Raw genomic sequence first — 24,070 nt, forward strand, 5'->3', positions numbered from 1 at the left:
AAAATATCCACAAAATCATGGGCTGAAAGTTCTATCATGTAGAGTCAAAGTTTACTCTCCTTACATTTATTTACCTCATGTGTCTGTTACATATCACACACACACTCACACACACACACACTCACACACACACACACACACACACACACACACACTCACACACACACACTTTTAAGTCTGTTGCTGTATAGCTATGTTATGTGTGCAGAAACTGAGATGAAAGGAAGCATTTTGTCTGAGGTCGTATCAGAAATAAATTTTATGTGAAAAATAAGTCCACATGGAATGTAAATCTATCATACGCCTTCTACAAAGCAGATCTTTGTTCTTGCTTTTCTGTATCTGAACATCCTGCCATCTTATATGCCTCGACCCTCAGCTCAGTGCCACAGCAGGTTCTCGATAAATGTTTAATAAATACAAATATATGAACAGCTTTCCTATGGGAAATATCCTGCTTTGAATGTGTGTGCATAGATTTGGGACAAGTGTCCTGGATCTGTGTTCAGGCCCTTCTTATTTGTGCTACCACTCAGGCAAAAAGGAAGCCTGTGAAAGTCTCTGTCTCCATTTCCTGGCATGTAATGTGGGAATGGGCATGAGGCCCGAGAGGGTGTTGTGAGATTAATTAGTTAAAATGTATACCCTGCTATATAAATGCTAATTGCTGTCAGGAGCGTGGGCTGGATTTTCCAGTGACTTGGCTTTGCACAGCTTTTCCATTACTCCTGTGTGTCACCCAGGCTCAGCCGTAAGAAACCCTTTGACTGAGAGAAATGATGATTTTTGTGTCTCCCTCATGATGAAGGGCCAATTTAGACAGGACTTCTACTGTGGAGTAAACTGTATAAGAAAAGGCATTTTAAACAAAAAGTGGCTCACTGAACCAGTAATTTGGTATGTTCCTTTTTCCAGTATCAGAAATGACTCTATTTACACAACAGCCTTTCCCTGCCTGGACCTGGGGTGAATTATATAATTAATTTGGTATTACACAACACTGCAGCCTGTTGCCATAGATTTCATTTTTATTTTTTCATTGAATAATTTAAAAAAAAAAAAAGGTCTGAAATAACATCCTCAGGTAACAGCTAGAGAAACTTAAAAATTCACAGAGTAAATTTCATATGGACATATATCCCAAAGGAAAAACTCAAAAATAATAGCATTTTTGCTAATGTTCATGAATAATGATATGAATTTTCTCAATCCCTGTGGGAAAAATGTCTGGTTCACTTTACAGTCTTACTCATAGAAACATAATACAATGAAGACACTGAACAGATATGGTTATGTCTTTTCCCTTTAAAAATAAATCACATGTGCTGTAGTCAAAATACATTAAATGATTGGATTCAGATGAGAATCTTATTTCATAACAGTATTTAGATGTCAGTGTGTAGAGAGAGACCTTAAATAAATACTCTTTTCTTAATACTTTTATGTATCTATTAATTCTTTGAGAATTGAATAGATTGTACTTTGATCATATTAACTCTTCTTCTCCAGCTCATCCCAAATCTACCTTCTTCTTGTCCTTTGACTTTGTGTTCTCTCTTATTTTATTTTTTTTTTCTTTGTAACAAGCCTATAGAGTCCAATCTGTACTGACCATACAGTCTTGCATCTGTATCCATCCACTGGAGTGCAAGTGATCACACCCTTAATGAAAACTACCCCTCCCTCTCCTGGCAGCTATCACTTAGCACTGACACTTCTATAGAGTTCCCAGCCCCAAATGGGACATCTAGATCACACATTTCCCTACCAAGGCAAAGTGATTACCATGCGTGCAAGAGCCACATGTGGTGGATGACTAACAAGAACAACAACAAAAACCATCCTGTATTTTTTGGACACAACAGGGAATTCACACAGATGAAATCACAGCCTCCCTGACTGTGTGCATAAAATCTGAGTAAGCTCAAGTCACACAAATTCCAGTTTGGAGGTCAGGGGGGAGATGGGCACAAAATCTTACTATTCCTTGGGAAGTTATTGGCAACACATACTACTTTCAAAAGTATGTGTTCTTGATTTATACATGCTAGGAAACAAAACTCTCCACATTAGTCATGATAGGCAATGTTGGTTTTTACGGTAAATCTCAATGTCTTAATATGATAGAGATTTTTAATATGTATTTATTCTTCCCATGTCAAAGTTCCTTGACAGATTAAGATTGCATTCCTGGGATGCTCTTCTCCATGTGGTAGGGATACAGGAGCCCATCTTGGGATGCTTCTTCACTAGATCATTACAGACAGCCACAATAAGTCAAAAGACAGAGAACAAGTACTCATTGGGTGCCTAGCCCCATTTATACATTTACTGTATAACCCATGTTCCTAAGCCTCAGGGAACATTGTGAAAGGGAGAAAAAATAGATTGCAAGAGCCAGAGAACCATGAAGTCTAGTTTGAGAGTGTCTTCTAGAAATGCCATAGAAGGATTGGCAATATGGCTACCTAACCTAAACCAGACTAGAGAGACTTATATGGAAGAGGGAAATCTCATGGAACCCACCCATATACAAATGCATATATGTAGGCATTTAAGAAATGCCGAGAATGGGAGGAATATTTCTACCCAGAAATGAGCCCCATAATTGGTTATCCAATACCAATTTATCAGCCCTGAAATCATACAGACACAAGTAATACTAGATATATTGAAAAGGTCGTATTAATGTTTTTAGACATATGTATTTATTCATACATATTTTTGTGTATATATGACAATAATAGCTAAAAAAAAGAAGTCAAGGGGGACACGTGAGAGGATGAGGAGAAATTATGTGATTATATTTTAATTTAAAAGGAAAAGTAAAATTGTTTTGTCATGTTTTGCTGTTTTACAAAATCTCCATATAGGGCTAGAGGAAGCCTCAAAGATTGTGGATGTTGTTTCAAACACATTACCTGTACACTTATTTCTTTGCCTAGGTCGAATTGCATGCACTAAACCTAAGATTTAGGCATCTATGACCTTCCCATGGATCTGGGAGGAGAACACAGTATAGAGGAGCACCTATCCAGTGTCTACCACAGGCCATACTGTGATCACCAAAGATCCACTTGGTATCCGTCTCCCTGAGTATCTGTTTGTGACTCAGATTTTATGCTATCTCTTTTTTTTTCCTATCTCCTTTCTATCAATCTTTACCAATGGCTGTAAAGATCTTTAATATCAGAAGTGCCAGCTTATAATAGTAAAGAATTTCATTAATGAAGTTATGATTGACTCTCTGCAAGGTATTCTGTGTCTCTCCAATTTCCCAATGATGGTCCTGTGATCTGTCACCCAGGCTGGGGCTCTGTGAATGAGGATGTTGTAGAATGGGCCTGTGTGGAATGAGAACTGGTTGCTGAGTCTGGAGGGAGGGATTACGGACAGTGACAAACACCTTAATGGAAGTATTCTACTCCCATGAATACTCTCTGAGAACTTCAAAGCTGTGCATGACACTCTTAAACACGCATAATTGTCCCAAAATCCCCAGCATTTGTAATTGACTGTTCTAATGACTGTCAAGCCTCGCAGAGAGGTGGCAATTGACAAATACTTAAAACTAGAATATCCATGCCCTCAACGATATCAACAGTACACAACACAAGAGCAACCACACTACTGGCAACATAACTACAAAACTCCTAATACGACATGCATGCCTGAACAATTTTAATATGATTAGCACCACTCGTTATTATGAAATTGGTCAGACAAATACAGAAGCTCCGTGGCCTGCCCCAGCCCAGCAGCCTTTACTCATCAGAGTCTCTTGGCTCCTGTATTTTCACATTCTCTTCTAAAGAAAACTTGTCATTGCTGACCTACTATGTCTTTTATTTTTGAAACATACACTGTCAGACATCCCCCACATGAAAATGATAATTTTCAGGTAAGAGTCTTGCCTTTACCATCATCTATTTGTAATGAAAGCAGAGCTTCAATGGAGCTGCCTGTGGGAGCATCAGTAGACAGTGAGTGCCTTTAGGAAGCATAAGGCTGTGATTCCTAAGTTCATCCAGACAACAGGCCTGCCACGGAAGTTCTAGCCCCAGTCAGCTGTTCTAGCCTCCTGTCTCTTTGTCTTTAAAACTATGTACTTTACAATAGAGCAGTGGACTGACTGTTATAACAATTCACAGGAATGCAATCAAAACATAAAATGAAGACATTTTCTGAAAGAATGTGCCTTTCAGACTATTTGACACTGGTGACCGCTTTGTCAATTGTATTAGATAACATATCTTTCCTGTATTCCTCCTTCCCCTCTCCCCACCCTCCATTCCTTCTTTCCCTTTTTTCATTACTTTCTTCCTTTTTTCTTTCCTTCCTTTCTTTCTGCTTTTCTAACTTTTTCAACTACCTTCTAGAAAAATCATACAGTTGTTTTAAGTCCATAGTTGTAAGACATTTTATGACATTTCTTACCCCACCAGTTGCCTTCCTCAAAGGCCCTTTTAAATATCGTATTTATTTCTTAAGATTTGTTCCATCTACATTTTGCTAATCAATTTATGTATATTGCTATCTCCTTACTCAACCCAATGCATTCTATTTTTATTTTTATGGTAATAAAATAAAAGTTATCTTGTTTCATTATCTTCCCGGTTTTTCCTACCTATTCCTCACTACCCAATACTATTGCATATTTAATTGATCACAACCATTTAAATAATGAGACCCTACATTGCAATACACTATTTTTAGGTTACTTTTCTAACTTTCGAGTTTATGAATTGTATTTTTATTGTGCTCTAGATTGTCTTTTCTTAATCATTTTCTTTCTTTTCTGAAACCCCCTTTTTTTCTTTTTCTTTTTTTTTTTTTTACACTGATAGTGTCACTGTAATCCATCAGACACTTGATTACTTCTCCTTATCAGTTGATTTCCACTCTCTGGATTGTTCTTCGATGAACTCTGCCACAAGGCTCTTATCCTGAGACCTTTCCAGTCACACTGTGGATTGTTACTTTGCTCACTTAAATTGAATCCCCCAGTCCTGATCCTGGGTTTCCCTTGGATTTTTGTTTTTTGTTTTTGTTTTTGTTTTCACTTTCATAACATGCACACTCCAGAGACTTTCTGATACAGAGCATTGGGAAATAACATGTGTAAGTTTTATGTGTCTGCGAATATAACCTCAACACTTGATTGTGCTGTTAGGTTTAGAGTCAAGCCTGGAAATCCTTTTTCTTCCCATATGCCTATTATTTATCTTGTAATCTTCAGTTTCAGTGTGGAGACTTCTCTAGCACTGTTATTTCTGACATTACTTCAGTGTGCAGTTTTTTGTATTCATACATCTTTGTAGTTTATAAAATCATCTCTTTCATTTTAATGTTTTCAGAATGCCTGGCTGGTATAGGTCTATTTTCTCTGCCTGTGGTGGGGTACAATGGACATAATGATAGGGTCCTTTGCATCAGAATGTTCCCTATTTCCGCCTTGGAACTTCTTCTTTTGAGTGATTTAATTGAAAGTTTTTTTTTCTTTCTCTTTAATTTCTTTCCTTTTGTGGTTTGTATCATCAAATGCTGCACTTCCTGGACTGGCTTTCTAATTGTACTGTCTTTTTTCTATACGCTCTTCTTTTTGCTTTACTTTTAAAGAAAGCTTCAATTTCCACTTCCTAAGAAACCATCTATTACAATTTTACATTTGCAGCAACACTAGAATTCCAGTTAGTCTTTATCTACCTGAATATTCCTCTATTACAGGATCTTGTTCTGCAGGACTGTGACTGGCTCCTTACATCCCTAAAGATAAGAATCACAATACCTTATAAAATGTTTTCCTTGAATAATCTGAGTTTTCCCTCAAATTCCTTTACTTTGTGTCACTGAGAAGTATATTTTTGTAGAAAATTTTCTCAGACTCTTCCTGGATTTTATAATTGCATTTAAGAAGCTGGTTAGAAATTTTAAATGGGAATGTGAGGTTTAACTTTGGAACTCTCTTTTGGGTGATGCATCTGTATAGTGAATTCAAGAGCCTCCAAGTTCAAATATTTGGCCTTTTACTAAAGATTCTTTCATTCCCTTGCTTGGGGCCTTGTCCCAAAGTCTGGATGACAAAAGGGAATCATAGTGGACATGCCTTTAATCCCAGCACTGGGGAGCAGAGGCAAGTAGATCTTTGCTTTATGTGGCAAGTCCCAGGTCCAGCCAGAGCTACATAGTAACCACTCTGTTTTAAAAATAAATAATATGGATGCCCTTACCTTGGAGTTGTGTGTTGACTGCTGCTCAGTAAGGGAAGTGGAAATGGAGCAGAGGCTATAATCTTCATTGATAGCATTCTGACCTTCATTGATGGTTTTCTGACCTTCACTGATGGTTTTCTGACCTTCATTGATAGTTTTCCTCTACTCCTTTTTACTTTACTAGTCTCCACACAAACAGAATCTCTTTAGTGTTTGGAGTATGTGATTCATTTTCCAGGTCAGAATATAGTGATGGTAGTGGTAATGAGAAAAATCTCAATCCCTATGACTTAGAAGACGTCCTGCATCACATGGAGGGACCTAAACAAGGGAGGCTCAGTCTATGCATCGTATTTCACAAGACAGAAGGGAGCTTGATGAAATACAACCTAGCCATTAAAACACCCACTACAAGTGGCATTTGTGTATTGACCCAAGTAAGTCACATGCCTCTTCTTACTTGAAATGCCTATAATATGAGAGGAGGAGGGCGGGTATGTCGGGTGAACAACACTCTTTGTTTTGGTGTTGACTGTTTCTAGGTCTTGGCTGTATTGAGGATTGCAGCTCAGTTTGTTCCCCAACATTTCTTTGCTAGCTTAAGGTTTGTGTTTTACAATCTGCTAAACTGGTTAGTTTGTGTCCCCTTAATATTGACATAGTCATCTCTCTTATTCTTCTTGATACTTTAGATTGTGTCTTGGAAAAATATTTCTGTTTTAATGACACTTAAAAAAGGAATGGAATTGGGCTCACATATTAAAACTGTTAAGTTTACCAGAGAAGCTGTTGTGAATTTCTTTACTCTAAATGGACTTATTCTGCAGGTTCACGGCTCTTTTGAAAATGTAATTAATGAGTATGAAAAAATGTTCTTTAAAAGGTAATGCTTATAGTTATCAGAAAGGCATATTGATGTAAACAGCCTTTGAACTCTTCAGTTCTTTCTGCATGTTGACTACAAAGAGAAAAGTTAATGAAAGAGGATTCAAAGTTACTCCTCACTGAGTCTTGGAAAGAACCGTATGTAATTTCTTGGAGAACTATTTGGAAGTCAAATATTTTTTTCTTTCTTCTGAGATGGAAAGATCTAATTCTTGACTTTTGTGAAAAGTAAAACAATTGTTGACGTAGGTGTGTTGACTCTTAGTTACTGCTGGAAAAAGGTTTTGGAATAATCCTAAGCCTTTATGACAAGTCTTCACCTTAACTGTTACCTATGTGGCTGTGCTCATGAGTCTGTAGGTTCCCTGGGCTGGCTTTGGGCAGTTGTAGGTTTGGGATTTGGCCAGACAGCTGTTCCTTTAGATGTGGCCATATTTATGTACACAAGTTGGTGCTCACGTCAACTCTGAGTTGAACCAAATTTATTCTTAAAGTGATAAGAGGATTACAAGAAAAAAAAAAGGTTGTAAGTTGAAAGGTCTGTGGCTGCATTGAATCTGCATATAAATCTCACTATTATCACAGACTCAAGGGGATGGAAATAGTGGTCTCAATTGAAAGAATCATAGCTTCCTATTTCAGTGGTGGGCTATGCAGAGTAGAAAAAGGATACAGACTGGTTTTGAAGACTACTTTGAATGTCAAATTATGATTCAAAATAATTTTTATGTTAAGATAAAACATAAAAGCATCTCAAAGGAGTTCAAAATTTGAGTAATGTTTAACATTTCAAGGAAAAGAGTCCTAAATGGTGATTATATAAAGAATGACTGCCAGCTACAGCCTTACTCTTCTCACTCAGAAGCAGATGGTTCAGCTTATTGAGACAGGCTTTGGGGGCTGCTGTGATGCTCTGGCTCTTCCGGAGACCCTGGTTCAGGTCCCAGTACCCACATTGTATCTCACAGCTTTCTGAAATTCTAGTTCCAAGGGAATTTGATGTCCTATTGTTTCCTCTGAGGGCAACATGTATGTATGTATGTATATGTTGCACATACATACATGGAGGCAAAAATAAAAAATATATATATATCATGTAAAATTTATATAAAACATAGTCTTTTAAGAAAGGACATGAGTTCCATGTAATTTTATATTTAATGATTGCTTATAAAATTTGTATATATTATTTAGATGGTATGTATCATAATCCTAATTAATCATTCCAGAAGAAAAATCTTTCACACTTTGAGGAAATTGTACAGGAAGATGTCATAATCAAAAAAATTTAAATGCTATAAAATAATAACATTCAAGTCATGTGAGGATATAATTAATACAACTTCAAAAAGAAAAACAAATGTGGCTAGAGCGGGAGAAGGAAGAAAGGGGGAGAGAACTTGAAGTTGGGGGGATAGGGAGGTAGGGGAGGATGTGGGAAGGATTTTTGAGGAGGATGAACATGATCAAAAGACATTCTATAAAATTCTCAAGGAATTAATAAAAGCATTATTTAAAAATAAAAAAGCTTGCCCATGTAAGTCCAGCTACAGTGCCTGTGCATGCTCAATCATTCTACTACTTGGGATTAAAAACGAGATATGTAAAAAATTAAAAAGGAAGTCATCATATTATTACTTAATTTACCTTATAATGATTTCTCATGTATACAATATATATTGGTCATTTCCACCCCTGACTCCTCTCTCCAAACCCTCTGGAAGCCCCTCAACAAGTCCCCATCCCACCTTCAGGTATTTTTTTTTTCTAACCCAACGAGTCCAATAAGTGGTGATTAAATGTACATGGATGCATGGAACACCTGCCAGTGACCACGCCCCTGGAGAAGACTTCTCCTCCCCCATCACTCATCGCCTGCCAATAGCTGTTTGCCTACGGGTTGGACTTGATGAGAATTTCCCAGATCCATACTGGAATGCTGATTGGCTTGATCATGTGCATATTTTGTGTTGGTAGCAGCTGCTACTGTTCGTGAGTGCATGAGTGCAACAGCTAAGTCATGTCAAGACGACAGCTTTTTGAAGCCCTCTGACCTTCTCTGCCTCTCATGTTCTTTCAGCCCCATCTACTGTTGTGTTCTCACACTGTTGAGTATAGGAAGATTGCTGATAGGACTGAACACTCAGTAGTCATTATTCTCAGCATCTGGATGATTTATGAGTCTCTGCACTGACTGCTGACCAGTGCAAAGCAGAACAACAACAAAACAAAAGAACAAAAACCACAAAACAAACAAAAATCAAGCTCTTCTGACCAAGTTGAAAGCAGCTCTAGTATATGGATAGAAACACAAATATTTAGAGCACAAATTAGAGACCATGTATATTTTGCAAAACAACAATAATAAGTCATCCTCCACCAAGGATCTAACCTCCCCAGCCACGGGATTTTGAACAAGTAAGTTTACAGTACAAGGCATGAATTCTTTACTGTGGAACAGGCCTAAAATCTAACCTAATCAGAAAGTGATTACCCTCATAGCATGCATTACTCTATTTTATAAATGGATACATCTTTTGGGGCAGATCAGTAGTATGTTAGGCAAAGTCTACCACTGAATAAAACCATTGATGATTTTTCACCTCCAGTGGCCTGTATAGCACATTCCAACACTGTAGAAGTTAGCCAGCATAGAGAAACGTTCTTGGTCAATTCCAGCTTAATTTGTGTTTTTTCGATCCAAACTGTAGTATGTTCAGGAATAATGTAATACCACCTAGTTATGGTGGGAAACTAAGAACAATAACAGTAGCCTATGTTCTTGTCAACAGCTTGTAGGAAGGTATCCCATAGTAGGCACTGAGATTTTCATTTAATAACATATTTCTTCTGTAGGAAATATTATTCACCCGTGTGAAGGATCTCTGTTCAAATTCCTTCTGTTTTGGTTGTTGTTGTTGTTAACTCATGTTTTTAATTAGCTCAGAAAATAGTGGATTTTCATAAAGCCTGTTCAAACCTGGTTAGTTTTGACTAATTCACATGTGACATACTTTTCTTCCCCATCTCTCTGCTCCCACTCCTGCTTAAACTCAAAACTCTCAACATTCTTCACCCCTTTTGCTGTCACATGTTTGTTATTCTCCCCTCCCTCCCCATGGCCTCTTCACTCTCTTCCTTTCATGGATCATTTATAGCTTACAGACCTCTAAAATACACCAAAGTAAACAGTCAAATTACAAATTTTAAGCTTAGATTCACTTCTGAGAGGGAATGTGAAATTTGTCTTTCTGAGCCTGGATTACCTCCCTTATTATAGCGGTGTCCAGTTCCATCCATTTTTCTGCCTAATTTAAATTTCCTTTACAGTGGAGTACAATTCCATGTTGTGTGTGTGTGTGTGTGTGTGTGTCACATTTTACGCATCCTTTGATCAGTTAATGAATGCCTAAGCTGATTCTATTTCCTAGATATTGTGAATAGAGTGTCAGTGGCCATGATGAGCAGTTATCTCTGTGGTAAGATAGCTGGATCATGTAGTAGTGCTGTTTGTCACTTTTTGAGATCCATTCACATTGATTTCCATGGTCAATTTATACACACATCAATAGTAGATAAGCCATCCTCTAGCCCCAAAACCTCACAAGCATTAGCTCCCATTTGATGATGGTGGTGGTGGTGGTGGTGGTGGTGGTGGTGGTGGTGGTGGTGGTGGTTGCAACAGTCATTCTAACTTGGTCAGACAGAGTCAGTACCATAGTGTCTTTTTGATTGAGTTGTTTGTTTGTTTGTTTGTTTTTTTGACATTCCATTTTTTGGAGAATCTTTGTATAATCTAGACAGTAATCTCATGTTTCATGTGTAGTTCGCAATGGTCTTCTCTGGTTCTGTGGGCTACAGCTCCACCCAATCATCAGTTTTCTTTGTTAGATAGACCTTTTAATTGTATGAGATCCACTTTTATTTGCCTGTTTGCTTGCTTGTTTAAATCTCAAAGTCTCCCCGTTCCATTCTTACTGAGTTCCTCCCCATTCTCCTCCCCTTGAAAGGGTGAGCCCTCCTGAGTCTCCCATCAACCCAGAATATCAAGTCTTTAGAGAATTAGGTTCATCTTCTCCCACTGAGTCCAGACAAGGAAGCCCTATGAAGGAACAGATTCTACAGTCAGGCTATAGCTTTAGGGATAGCACCCACTCCAGTTGTTGGAGAATCCACATGGAGACTGGAACCCACATCTTCTACTTACCTTCCTGGGGCTTTTGGTTCGTGGCTCAGTCTCTGAGAGCTCCTAAGGGTCTAAGTTAATTGACCCTGTTGATTTTCCTATACAGTTCCTGTCCCCTTCAGGGCCTTCAGTCCTTCCCCAACTCTTCCATAACAGTCCTTGATCTCCATCCAATGTTTAACTATGGCTCTCCAAATCTCTTTCCATTGACTGCTGGGTAGAGCCTCTCAGAGGACAGTTATGCTAGTCTTCTGTCTCCAAGCATAACAGAGTATCATTAATCACGTCAGGGATTGGTGCTTGCTCGTGCGGTGCATTCCAAATTGAGCCAGTCACTGTTCAGCTATTCCTTCAGTCTCTGCTCCATCTTTGTTTCTGCATTTCTTTTAGACATAAAAAATTTTGGGTCAAAAAGTTTGGTGGGTGAGTTGGTGTTCTTATGAGGGAGATCCTGCCTGGCTACAGGACAGGAGAAAAGGCCAGACGGTCAGAGAAATAAGTGGAAATCTGCAGGTGCTGGGGGTGGAAAAGTTGGAGGAATCTCTAGGAAGTTTCAGAGACTAGGGATGGGAGAGGCTTCCAGAAGTCAATGCAGGTGACCTGAGCTGAGTTGCCTAAGGGTGGGGAAGTGGAACCTGAAGAGGCCTCTTCTTGTAGCCAGACATATCCTCTCTTCAATTGCTAGTATTATTTCCTGAGTGATCAGAGTCTTATTTAGAAAGCCCTTTCCTGTGTCTGTGTCTTAAAGTGCACTCCCTACTCACAATCTTACAGCTTCAGAGTCTCAGGATTCACACTGAGTTTCTTTGGCACTGGTTTAGTGAAGGGAAAGAGGGAAGGATTTACTGGCATCCTTCTAATATCCACTTATCCAGCACCATTTGTTGAAGATGACATCTTTCTTCCAGTGTGTATTTTTGTCATCTTTGTCGAAAAACCAGGTGGTACTGATTGTGTGGCCTTCCATCTCCTTTATTGTTCCCTGTGCCTATTTTTGTGCCCTTTTTGACAGTGGCTATGTAGTATAACTTGAAATCAAGTGTGCCTATACCTCCAGATTTATTCTTTTGCTCAGAATTTCTGTGGCTATTTAGGGTTTTCTGTGTTTTCACAATGCTTTTGCAAATGTATTAATTTTTTCTATTTCTGTGAAGAATATCAGTGGAATTTTGGTAGATATTCCATTGACCCTATAAATTGATTTTTAGAACATTTGGATTTTTGGACATGTTTAGTACATTGAATTTTTAGTACATTGGAGAATTTGATGCTTTGGAAAAATGAGATGTTTCTATCTTTTAATGTGCTCCTGGATTTCTTTTAAAATTGGAAGTCACTATGCAACTCTATCTGGCCTGGAACATTCTATGTGGACCAGATTGGCCTCAGATTCCTAGAGATCATCTTGCATCTGCATTTTAACTGCCCGGGCTTTCTTAACCACTACTTTAGAGTTTTCATGGTAGAGGTCTCTCTTTTTTGTGTGTGTGTTTCTATTTCTATTTCTGAAACAACACAACCAAAGAAGCTTTTAACAGAAAGTGTTTACTTGGGCTTGTGGCTGAGAGAATTACAGTTCACGAAGCAGTAGAAATTCATGAAGCAGAGAGTAAGCCAGGAATGATAGGAGTCTTTTGAAACTTCAAAGTCTGTCCCCAGAGGCACACCTACCCTTACAAGGTCACATTTGTTAATCCTTTCCAAATAGTGACACCGACTAGAGACCAAGTATTCATACATTTGAACCTATGAAGCCATTCTCACTCAAACGACCAGGAGGTCTTTCAGATTCTTGGGAACTATTTTATTTTAAAATATCCTTGGTTATAGTATGATTTTTAAAAACTCCTATTTCCATTTATTATAAATAAAATGGAAAGTTTTAGATGTAAATTGGAATGTAAGGAAGCTTATACTAAGTTTAAATTTTGTATGTATTTTATGTATTTAAACATATTATATCATATATGTATACTTTATATACTTATATACTTACATATTATATATGTATATATATAATTATGTAAATACACACACACACACACACACACACACACACATATATATATATATATATATATATATTCTCTAAGGTCTGCAGTTCTGTTCTGCAGTTCTAAGTTCTGCAGTTTTGTTTGCACACGGTGCTCATCCCTTGACATGCATAGACAGCCCAGCTTGAACTATACCACAGCTGTAAAATACACTGAATTTTAAAGATTTGCTCAACAAAATGTATAAAAGATGATAAATGCTTTGTGTTTGTTGAATTCATCAATTAACAAAATATAGTATTTTCATTCATTCACCTGCTTCATTTTGTCCTCTTAATGTGGCAAGTGGGTATCTTACATTGAGTTTGTGACTCGCATTATATTTATAAAAGTACAGGTCTGGCCTCACAAACAATAGTCCTGGTAAAAACTAGGAGTCTCCTCTCCATCTAGACATGAGTTGGCTTTCCAATTATGATTTTATCATCGAGACCTTTCTATCTCCATGGTTTAATAAAGTCACGTCTTCTTTAAAAGAGAATCATTCTCTAGTTGCTGATAGATTCCACACTTCCAAGACACAGATAGCTGGCCCCCAAAGATGCACCACAAAACTATAAAAAACTAGAGAGAGGTAATTTCTTCACACTGCCTGTGTTTATTATGTATGTTTATTTGAGGGAGATTATTGAAAATGACTGGAGACAGAGGCTCCTAGAAAAGATCAGTGTTCTGGAGAATTCTGTGAAATGGCTCAGCCACCCTTTCTTTTTGCTTTTTCCCAGAGCGCTGTGATGACTGGGGACTAGATACCATGCGACAAATCCAAGTTTTTGAAGATGAACCAGCTCGCATCAAGTGTCCGCTCTTTGAACACTTCCTGAAGTACAACTACAGCACTGCCCATTCCTCTGGCCTTACCCTGATATGGTACTGGACCAGGCAAGACCGGGACCTGGAGGAGCCCATTAACTTCCGCCTCCCAGATAATCGCATCAGTAAGGAGAAAGATGTGCTCTGGTTCCGGCCCACCCTCCTCAATGACACGGGCAATTACACCTGCATGCTGAGGTAGGCTACTTCTCTGGATTGACTTTACCTTGTCCTTGTAGTCCCTAGAGTATTATTTAAATGATTATGCCATGGCAACTGGGCAGGGGATGGGCACATTTAGATGGGTTACACCTTACCTCAGTAGCCTAGCTGAAATGGGAGGAGGAAGGTGGTATTCAGAGAGAGTCTGTCTTTGACAATACTCTTCACAGTGGTTTGTTTTATGAAATAATATATAGCAATGTTGTCTGAAGATGAGGTTGGGTTTATTGGCTTCTTTCCATGGCCCTGGATTCTGCCTACACATTTGCCTTGTCTGGTGGCATTTTTCCTTAGTAAATGTACAATGAAGAGTATATTCATATCTGTTATGTTTAGCTTGTATTTAAGGTACCTGGCAGAGACAACATCCTCAGAATGTGTTTATAGAATAAAGACTAGCTGGAATACATCAATGTATTTAGCACAGTGCTTTTACATTTTTCAACCAAAATTTTCCTAAGAAGTGAGTGAATACTGTAGCCCTTGGAATCCAAAACTACAACCCACAACCAACCAAAGTTTACCAAATTCACCTTTGTTCTTTAAACATCTATGAGCCTTTATTGTTAATTCCATTAAGGTGCCCATTTTCTTTTCTACATATTAATGCAGATGTTTGTTCAAAAAATTAGAATACCTAAATCCACAACTGGGCTAGCTCTCTGAGTACCCTTTTGCTACCAAGCCATGATTTGTTTTCTAAAGTCACATAGAGGACGTGGGTTTTTGTTTGTTGGTTGGTTGATTGGTTGGATGGATTTTTCTTTATTTAACAGAATTTTCCACTACTTATTAGGGATATTGGAATCAATTTTGGAGGCTACAAGTCTGAAAACACAGCGGGGTGGTTTTCATTCCTAGTGCTTGACTTACATATACCCATCTTCTCTCTGTCTTTTCTTCCAGCCTCTGTGTCCTACCCTTTGCTTATAATAAAGTAGCTGTCTTGGATGAAGGTCCATGTATATGACCTTATTTGCTTTGATGATATCTTTATCATTAAAGCCCTATTTTTAAGGATTATCCAGCCCTGAGTTTCTGTGAGCTAAAATCTTAACATTTGAATGAATGGAGGCTATCAACACGTTTCATCCTCTAATAATTAGTGAGCCTATCTCTTTTCTATATCATGGATGTTAACTCTTCTTTAATAGAGGCTTAAAACAAAGTTTTGATAAATGTATGTTATTTTATTAGGTGAAGAGATTCTCTGCTCTATTCCAAAACAATCGCTTGAATTGTTGAAACTTTGGGGAATCCATGTAGTCAGGGACGTCTCCTTTGAGGTTGTCATTCAATGATAATCTTATTGGAAGAAACTTCAGATTCACACATGAGCTCCTAATGAGCAACAGATTTTCATGTTCTTATGATCTGTGTCCAAAAATGCTATAAGCAGGGCCATAATGCCAATTGTATTGGAAAGAACATTGGATGAGAGACAGAAGAATAAAACCTTTTGCTACTGCTTAGCAGTGCACTAAGGCAGGCTGTGTACAAAGCTTTAGCTTTGGCATTTTTACCTATACTGTGGAAGAGCAGGACCCATGTCCTTTGATCTCCTTTTCATATTTAATAATTGTTAATCTTTAATATTTCCCAAATGAACACTGGCAAATCCCTGGTAAGGAGCCATTCCCTGTTTCTGCTAGGCATTTGTCTTTGCTGTGCACTTGGTACTGCTGCTATCTCTGCCATGCTCCTAGGGATGCAGAACCTATATTCATCTTCCACTGACTGTATTCGCAGCTCTGACTAGAAAGGGTTGTTCTAGCATTCAATAGCTTTCCTAGCCCAGAATCCAGAAAGATTCCACATTCTCCCACAGAACAGCATGCCCAATTCTGCCATAACAATAGCCTCTATCTCATACTAACTTCTGTCTCGTTACTTTTCTATTGTTCTGGTAAACAAATGACCAAGCCAAAGTATAAAAAAGACACATTTAATTTGGGGCTTATGTTTCCAGAGGGTCCATGACCATCAAAGTGAAGATCGTGGCAGCAGGGCATGAGGGCATCATGGTGAATTGGTAGCTGAGAATTCTTGTCTTGAGATGATAACCATGAGACAGAAAGCTCAAAATGATATGGGCTTTTGGAGAGCCTCGGATTTCATCCTCAATGGCACACCTCTTCCAACAAGGTCTCACTTCTTAGCCCTACCTAAATAAGTCTACTAACTGGGGCCAAGCATGTAAATGTCTGAGGCTATGTGGTCATTCTCATTCAAACTACTAGATAGGTTCCAGCATGTTAAAGGCTTTGGAGTTAGATTCATTTCTCTATATTTTATTGCTCATATTCTCATATTCACATGGCAATAATGAAGTGACATCTTACCAAGATTATAGATGATGGTTATGATATACTCATGTGGATTTGAATTATTATACATTTAATTAAGGAATATCTAAGGTGCTCACTGTATAGGTGACCTAGTGTAGAAGTGCAAGATAAGCCGTGGTGCAACAGAACTTGACGGAGATGTGGCTCTGTCTGGACAAACACTAGTGCACACTACCCACTCATTATAAGATGGTTCCTGTGCTGAGTTTTGCCTTTTATACTTGCCAGTAGGTACATACAACGATTTTGAAAACTATGTAATAGTTTTCTTTACAACTGTTTTGTTTGTTTGTTCTTTTCTATAAATCTCCCTATTTCCCTGACATGACACTGAATAGATATTTTGGATTAGGGATTGGCTCTATTTCTCTTTTTTTAAAAGTCTGAATATATATATATATATATATATATATATATATATATATATATATAACAAAAATTCTAAAGCTTTCTGGTCAGAAGCTAAAATCCTGGAAACGTTCACTTTTCAAAGGTTGGTTGCACCCTTAAACGTGTCGTCTTTACCTTTGCCTTAATAAAAATGCTACGACGGACACTGTTCTAAATGAACGCATTTAAGGTCATGTATTCAGTGTAAATATTTTAGTGCATTAACAGCAGATACGGATGTTTGCTTTTTAGTGTGTGGTGCCAAGTGTTATAAGAAGTCTCAGCAAGTCACTTAATAATTACAAGAATTCACACATATAAAGAAGTCCCAGCTATATTAAATCAAATGCGGATGAACATCCCTGATCATGCTGTGCTTCTTTTCAGGAACACAACTTACTGCAGCAAAGTTGCGTTTCCCCTGGAAGTTGTTCAGAAGGACAGCTGTTTCAATTCCCCTATGAGACTCCCAGTGCACAAAGTGTATGTTCAACTTGGGATTCATAGTATTGTATGTCCAAATATAGATGGATACTTTCCTTCCAGCGTCAAACCATCGGTTACTTGGTATAAGGTAAGAAAACTGGGACACGTTTTTTTTTTTTTTTTTTAATTGCCTGTTGAGTCAAATGGTAACACTAATGATGCTGACATTTTAATCCCTGGATAATTTTGATTTCTCTTAATATCTTTATAAAAATTTCTACCACTTTCTTGTTTTGTTCTAAAACGAAGGAGAGGTGTGGGTTGCTCTGCCTCAGCTTCCTGTTTTTCAAGTGATGTTCTCTGGAGTCCCAGAACTAACTACTTAATTTCCAATAACTTCTTAGGAAAACATTTTTAGTAACGCTACCCACTTCCACTCACTGCCTTGTAAAGTCAGAAGGTGCTGATTTGTGACGTGAGTCTCAGCTCCTTGACGAGTCAATACTGTAATTTATTCTTTGTGTCTACTCTGTTGATTGCCCTCATTTGTGGGTACTATCCATCTGTGGTCTCTCTGGCACCTAAGGATTTGGAAAGTGTTTTATGCAAAAATGTGAATACTAGTAGGGGACACGTGTGGGGCACTGGAGCACAGCCTTTGACTCTCACAGACCACAGGTATCAAACTGCAAAACCCAAGCGTTGTGTACAGCAAACTCCATAAAAAATTCTCATCAAACTAAATGAGACAAACAGTAGTCTGTAGGCGTCTTTAGAGTCAGTGTCTGCATGAGGTGCAGAAGAAAACCATTGTTGGTCAGATTTCTGAACATGATTTCCTCAGAAGAGATACAAATTGGAGGTCATGTATAGAGTATAAATATTTTAGTGCCTTAACAACAGGTATTGCTGTTTGCTTTTAGTGTGTATACACTAATTGGCATAAGAAATACCTAAGTAAGTCATTTAATAATCCCATGAATTTACACATATAAAGAAGTCCGAGTTATATTAAATCAAATACTATGAGCCTCCCCGATCATTATGTACAGTGAGTAGAATTTAGGATAGGCTTGAGCAGAGTCAGCAGGTAAAGGTGGAAGAAATTTCATTCTCTGGGACAAGTCACAAGTCCTTTTGCGGAAGTTATATTAGGCTCAATTGGTATCACTGTACCTCAGAAATTCTAGCCAGAGCAAATAAAAGATGCAAGGCTAGAAAGATGCCTGCCCACAATGCCTGAGGCCTTGCGGTTTAATGCCCAGCTTATTGGCAAAAGGAAAAAAAAAACAAAAAACAAAAAAACAAAAACTAAGTTTTTTTTTTGTTGTTGTTGTTTTTAGAAAATTAAAAAAATATAAGGAGAAAAAGGAAATGAACTTGACATGGGGGAAGGAAAAAGTGGGAACATCTCAGGACAAAGGCATTTTGAAGAATTTCTGTTAAAGATCAACATGCAGCCATATTCTAAAGTACAGAAGAGGCTAATTTTTTAACATAAAAGTGAGCAATAAGAAATTCAAGTTCCATTTAGGTTTTATGAAATGGGCACATGAAACAGTAATATTTTTGCAGCAAAGAAAGTTTGCCAGAAGGCTACACTATTGAAGTTCCTTTAAAAAATAGGCCTACATCAGAAAAAAGTAAGATATATGAATAAACAGGATGCAGAAATAGAATTAAAATGCCCTAAAGTTACATCAATTATTGAAAATTTAAACTGAAAAAAATTATTCTACAAATAAGCCAAAGTAAGAGGGAAAATAGCAGCAAACACAGGCATGCACACATACACACACGTGCACATAGAAACACACATATGCATACACACAAGCATACACACACCACACGTACATTAAAAAGCACACATACACATTCACATATATGCACACACATGTACACACACAAGCATAACACCACAGCCAAGCATATATACCCATGTACATAATACACACATAGCATACACACTAGTACATACACACATATGCACGGGCACATGGACAAGCATACACACACCCCATGTACACAGAAAAGCACACTTATACATATATGTGTACACACAAACACATACACGTGTAAGCACACACACCCATACAGACACACAGGCACACACCAAAGTATATGAACACACATGTATACACATGCCCAAATAGAAGTGCATACAATCATATACACACTCATGCACACAAACGCACAAGTACACCTGTATCCATGCTCAGACACTGCGCAGCAGCTGAAGATTGATAAGAGGTAAAAGAAGGAAGTTTAAAAATAAAGAGATAAGAGTAACAGGAAGGCTAGAGTGGCCACACAGCTACATGAAAAAAAGAGATTTTAAGTAAGTGAGTATTCCAGAGGAAAAAAAAATGGACAGTTCACAAAAAGGAAAAGTCACTTTATCAGCAAGACATGCAACAACAGAAGGATTTTTGCATTATTTTCAAGTTTCAAAAATACATGTCATTGGTTGGTATTGTTGCTCTCCCCATGGGGTTGCCAACAGCTCCCAGGGTCTAAACCACCAGCCTGGGAGCACATAGGGAGGGACCCATGTCTCCAGCTTTATATGTAGAGGAGGATTGCATTGCCATGCATAGGTGGGAGAAGAGGTCCTTGGTTCAGTGAAGGCTGGATGCCCCAGCGTGGAGGAATTCATGGGTGGGGAGGTGGGAGTGGGCAGGTGGGTGGGGGCACATCCTCATAGAAGCAGGAGGAGGGGGGGATGAGACAAGGGGTTCCTGGGTGCGGGGGAAATGGGGAAAGGGGATAGCATCTGAAATGTAAGTAAATAAATTATCTAATAAAAAGAATACACAATGTTCTTGGAAATTGTCAAATATTGAGGGGCTGATAGACAAATTCCAAAGACCTGTTTAAATTCTCTTTCTTGATCAATTGTTAGTGAAATGACCTAGTAATCAACTTTAAAAACCTCCTGTTAGCTAGAGATAAACAAAATTTAAGATGGTAAAAATTTTAGTGACTTCAGTCCAACAAAGTACATAATGGTGGTTTCACATTTTACCTAGTTATATGGGAAGATCAGAGTAAGATCTTGAAAACTAATAAACAAAGAGAAATGAAAGTTATTCTTTCTAAAAGTAGTAATACGCTATGAGTTTATAAAACAGAGGAGATAAGTATGTTTTTATAGAAGTATTTTTACCAATAAATTAAATGATAATGGTAGCTTTGAAATATCACTCCATGAGATCCAGTTGATAAGTCAAAGCATAAAGCATCCATTACCAGCATCACACGATCCACAATAGTAGTCTTCTTTCTGATTGGAGAAGAATGATACCTATGGTGTTGCTAATGGGATAAACCGGAGGCAGATCACATCTGTCTAAAAATACAGAGAGAATAGGAAGTTCTGGAACAACATCATGAGGTTTAAGTGAGCAAAAAATAAACCATGAATTTATAGTCCTCATGCAGGGTTGTCCTGATGTACAAGGGAAAAGTACAGATCAAGGAAACATGTGAAGCTTTTTAAAAGGAGAATGAATGTACGTATCGAAGGATGGACCTACACAGACATGATAAAATTATCACTAAAGATAAGACAATTTTTTGGAGAGCTTAAATAGTGTCTACTTGGGCAAGGAATAGTGATGCAGCTATGACTGACAAGGGCTGAATGGCAGGCTAGTAAGTCTGGTTCGCAGGAGTATATTCCTGGCCTTGCTTCTGCTTACAATGATATAGACTCTTAAACAACTCAGTAGCTAATTCATATGGTTATACTGGGGTTTGCCTATGTTTTGATGTCTGCTAAAATAACTAGAAAAAAAAGGAGAAATGGAGAGATTGAGTGAAGGAGAAAAGAAAGAAAAGGGAAGAGAAGAGAGTGGCTGGGAAGAGGAAATTAGCAGGAAGAGAGATGTAGAGACAGGACAACCAATCGCAAAGCACATGCCTCAGCTGAATCTTGTTTCACATACTTTATAAAAAAAAAAGAACAATAGAAAACCAGAATATTCTCAGTGTGAGATGCAAATGATAGTAACAAATTATTACTTTTAAGTGGGACAATGGGACCTTACTTATGTTGCAGAGAGGGATTAAAGACAGACACACATAGAAGTCTTTACAAATGAGGGTATTAGTGAGGTAATTTTAACAGGTTCGCAATGATAAGTAAAGGCTCCATGTGGTTCTCCTGGAATTGTCCTCTGACCTGCCTGCTTCTCTAATTCTTTCCCTATTTACATTCTACCATTTCTTTTTTCCCATTCCCTACACATGGCCTCTGCCTAGGAATCTTTCTCAGAACAGATCAGAAGCTATGGTCATGAACTGTTCTTTCGTTCATCCCTGTAGACCCTTACATATTCATTCATGCCTGGTTTAATGTCACTTTTTACTAAATTCTTTGGTGTAGTATTCTATTCACATAAGTATACACCAGCTAAAGATAGATGGGTTTGGTGGAGTATGCACAGGATGGGGTTTAATATGATAAATGAGATATATTCTCAGGCCAGTGAAATCTCAAAAGGAAGACACAGTTCAGCACAGTTACCATGCAGGCATGTAGTGCATAGGCCACATGTATGCAAATACTCACACACATAAAATAAAATTAATTAATTTTTAAGTGTAATGTTGAGGTCCACATAGTGGCAGAGAAAAAATTGATCTGGTTTTAATAATAAGATCTTCTGTCCTGTGGGGCTAGTTGACTCTTGAATGCATCATATCAAAATATTCAAATTCTTGGATTTCCTGTCTTCCTGAATGGCGATGGTATTAACCAAGGTATGAGTAAAGGAGGAAACTAGGGGAGTCAGTGGTAGACTTAGTAAATGTCACAAGAATCTAGCCATGTCTTGGACATCAGGGTGGCAGACAGATAAGCAGACAGTGGTTGTACAAATAAGGATCTGAAACTTAACAGTCACACAGTGTGTAGACAGATGGGTGCGTCTATATGACAGTTGAAGCATGACACACAGTGAGAAGAGGCCTGCATCAGTCTGCAGAGAATCTACTTGCAGTGAGTGAAGGCATAAAGTCTGGGTATTGAAGAAAAATTCACCTCTTTATAATGATTGCTGAGACAGACTCCTCACACTCTATACATGACTCAAAAGATAAACAGGAGTCAAGTGAGATGGCTGTAAGTGGGTAAAGTTGTACAAACACAGGAGTTTGAGTTGGATCCCCAACAACCACATAAAGTGCTATTCATGTTAAGCACATCTGTAAACTGATGGGGACTGGCAGATTCTGTAGCTTACAGGGTAACCAGTTAAGGTAAAATGGCGGGCTGTACATTTAGTGCAAACATGCTCCAACAGATAAGGAGAAAGTGGCACACAGGCACATGCAGACCCCCCTGACACATACATGTACAAGGCTGGGTATACACACACATAAAAGATCCACACATGTATACACATAAAAATGAATACCTCCAAACACATACAAACATACACATACACAGTAAACACACATAAAACACACACAGACACTCACATACAAACACACATACACACACAGTGCAAACTATTTTCAAAGAGAAAAGGCAGCGAGACCACAGCCATCCTTTCTATGGATTGGTTATGACAAAACTTCTGCTAATGTGCATTGTGCTTTCTGTTTTTGTTCTTTATTTCTCTGCCTGTGTCTAAGTGACTGGCACCTTTGATCTCAAGAATTCTGCTACCTTCGGAGCAAAGATTGAGTTTGGGATGGATGCATTCTCTTACCTTGGCAGAAAGACTAAGGTTTGAGATGGGTTCTTTGTCCTATTGTTTGATGGGAATCCTGATGTTTTTGTTTTCTATACCTTCTGCAGCCATTCTCAAACATCTACAGAGATTCATCTCTCAGTGGTATGCTGTAACTTGGTTTTAAAAAAAAAAATTGTCTTCTGTGGTAATTGAAATATATCTTTGAGGCTTAAACATTTTATAATTGTAATCTCTTTCACTAACTTTCTTTCCTAACACCTGCATGGTAAAGAATGTTCAACTGAAAGGGGGAAATGAATAGCTTCCACGTTAGTCATGCTATCCATATGCTAAGTACTGTGTTACCATGATCAGTGCCCATCACCACTCCAAAAGGTAGCCGCCATCTTTAATAGCTAGGTAGTGGACACCTAGAGTACAAGGTCTGTTCCAAACAACCTGTACTTTATTCTCCCAGTGTTCTCAGAGAGTACAATGTCTTATTTCTTGTATTTTCTAGTTAAGAACCACGTTAGTCAACATTTTTGAGTCTGTTGCAGAATTCCTCAACTAGGCAACTTAAAGAAGCAAGGTTTTAATCTCAGCTCATAGTTTCCTAAGTTTGCATTATGATTCATGAACTTTATTGCTTAGGTGTGTGAGAAGGATAAGACAGCATGCCTGAAAGGCAGGATAGAGGAAAGGTGCTTAACCTGCCACTCAGATAGTGAAGGGGCAGACAGAAACGGATCTGGGGAGAAATAATCTTGAAATGAAAGCTACCAGTGACTTACTTAGTTCAACATAAGCCAGCTCCTGAGGAATTCATTAATAGATAGGTGCACTAATAAAG

At 38.1% G+C, this 24,070-nt stretch overlaps 1 protein-coding gene across 2 annotated transcripts in view; it reads left to right on the top strand.

Annotated features, from left to right (window-relative positions):
• The window catches only part of Il1rap (interleukin 1 receptor accessory protein), a 135,439-nt gene that overhangs the window by 76,045 nt on the left and 35,324 nt on the right, over window positions 1–24,070 (top strand). For both annotated transcript variants that reach the window (XM_034515557.3, XM_034515559.3), the window contains exons 3-4: window positions 14,063–14,348; window positions 17,498–17,684. In XM_034515557.3, the coding sequence (XP_034371448.1) occupies window positions 14,063–14,348; window positions 17,498–17,684 (473 nt within the window). The remainder of the gene's footprint in view (window positions 1–14,062; window positions 14,349–17,497; window positions 17,685–24,070) is intronic.

This window comes from Arvicanthis niloticus, chromosome 12 (genome assembly GCF_011762505.2).
Source record: "Arvicanthis niloticus isolate mArvNil1 chromosome 12, mArvNil1.pat.X, whole genome shotgun sequence".
In the NCBI taxonomy this organism is placed as follows: Eukaryota; Metazoa; Chordata; class Mammalia; order Rodentia; family Muridae; genus Arvicanthis; species Arvicanthis niloticus.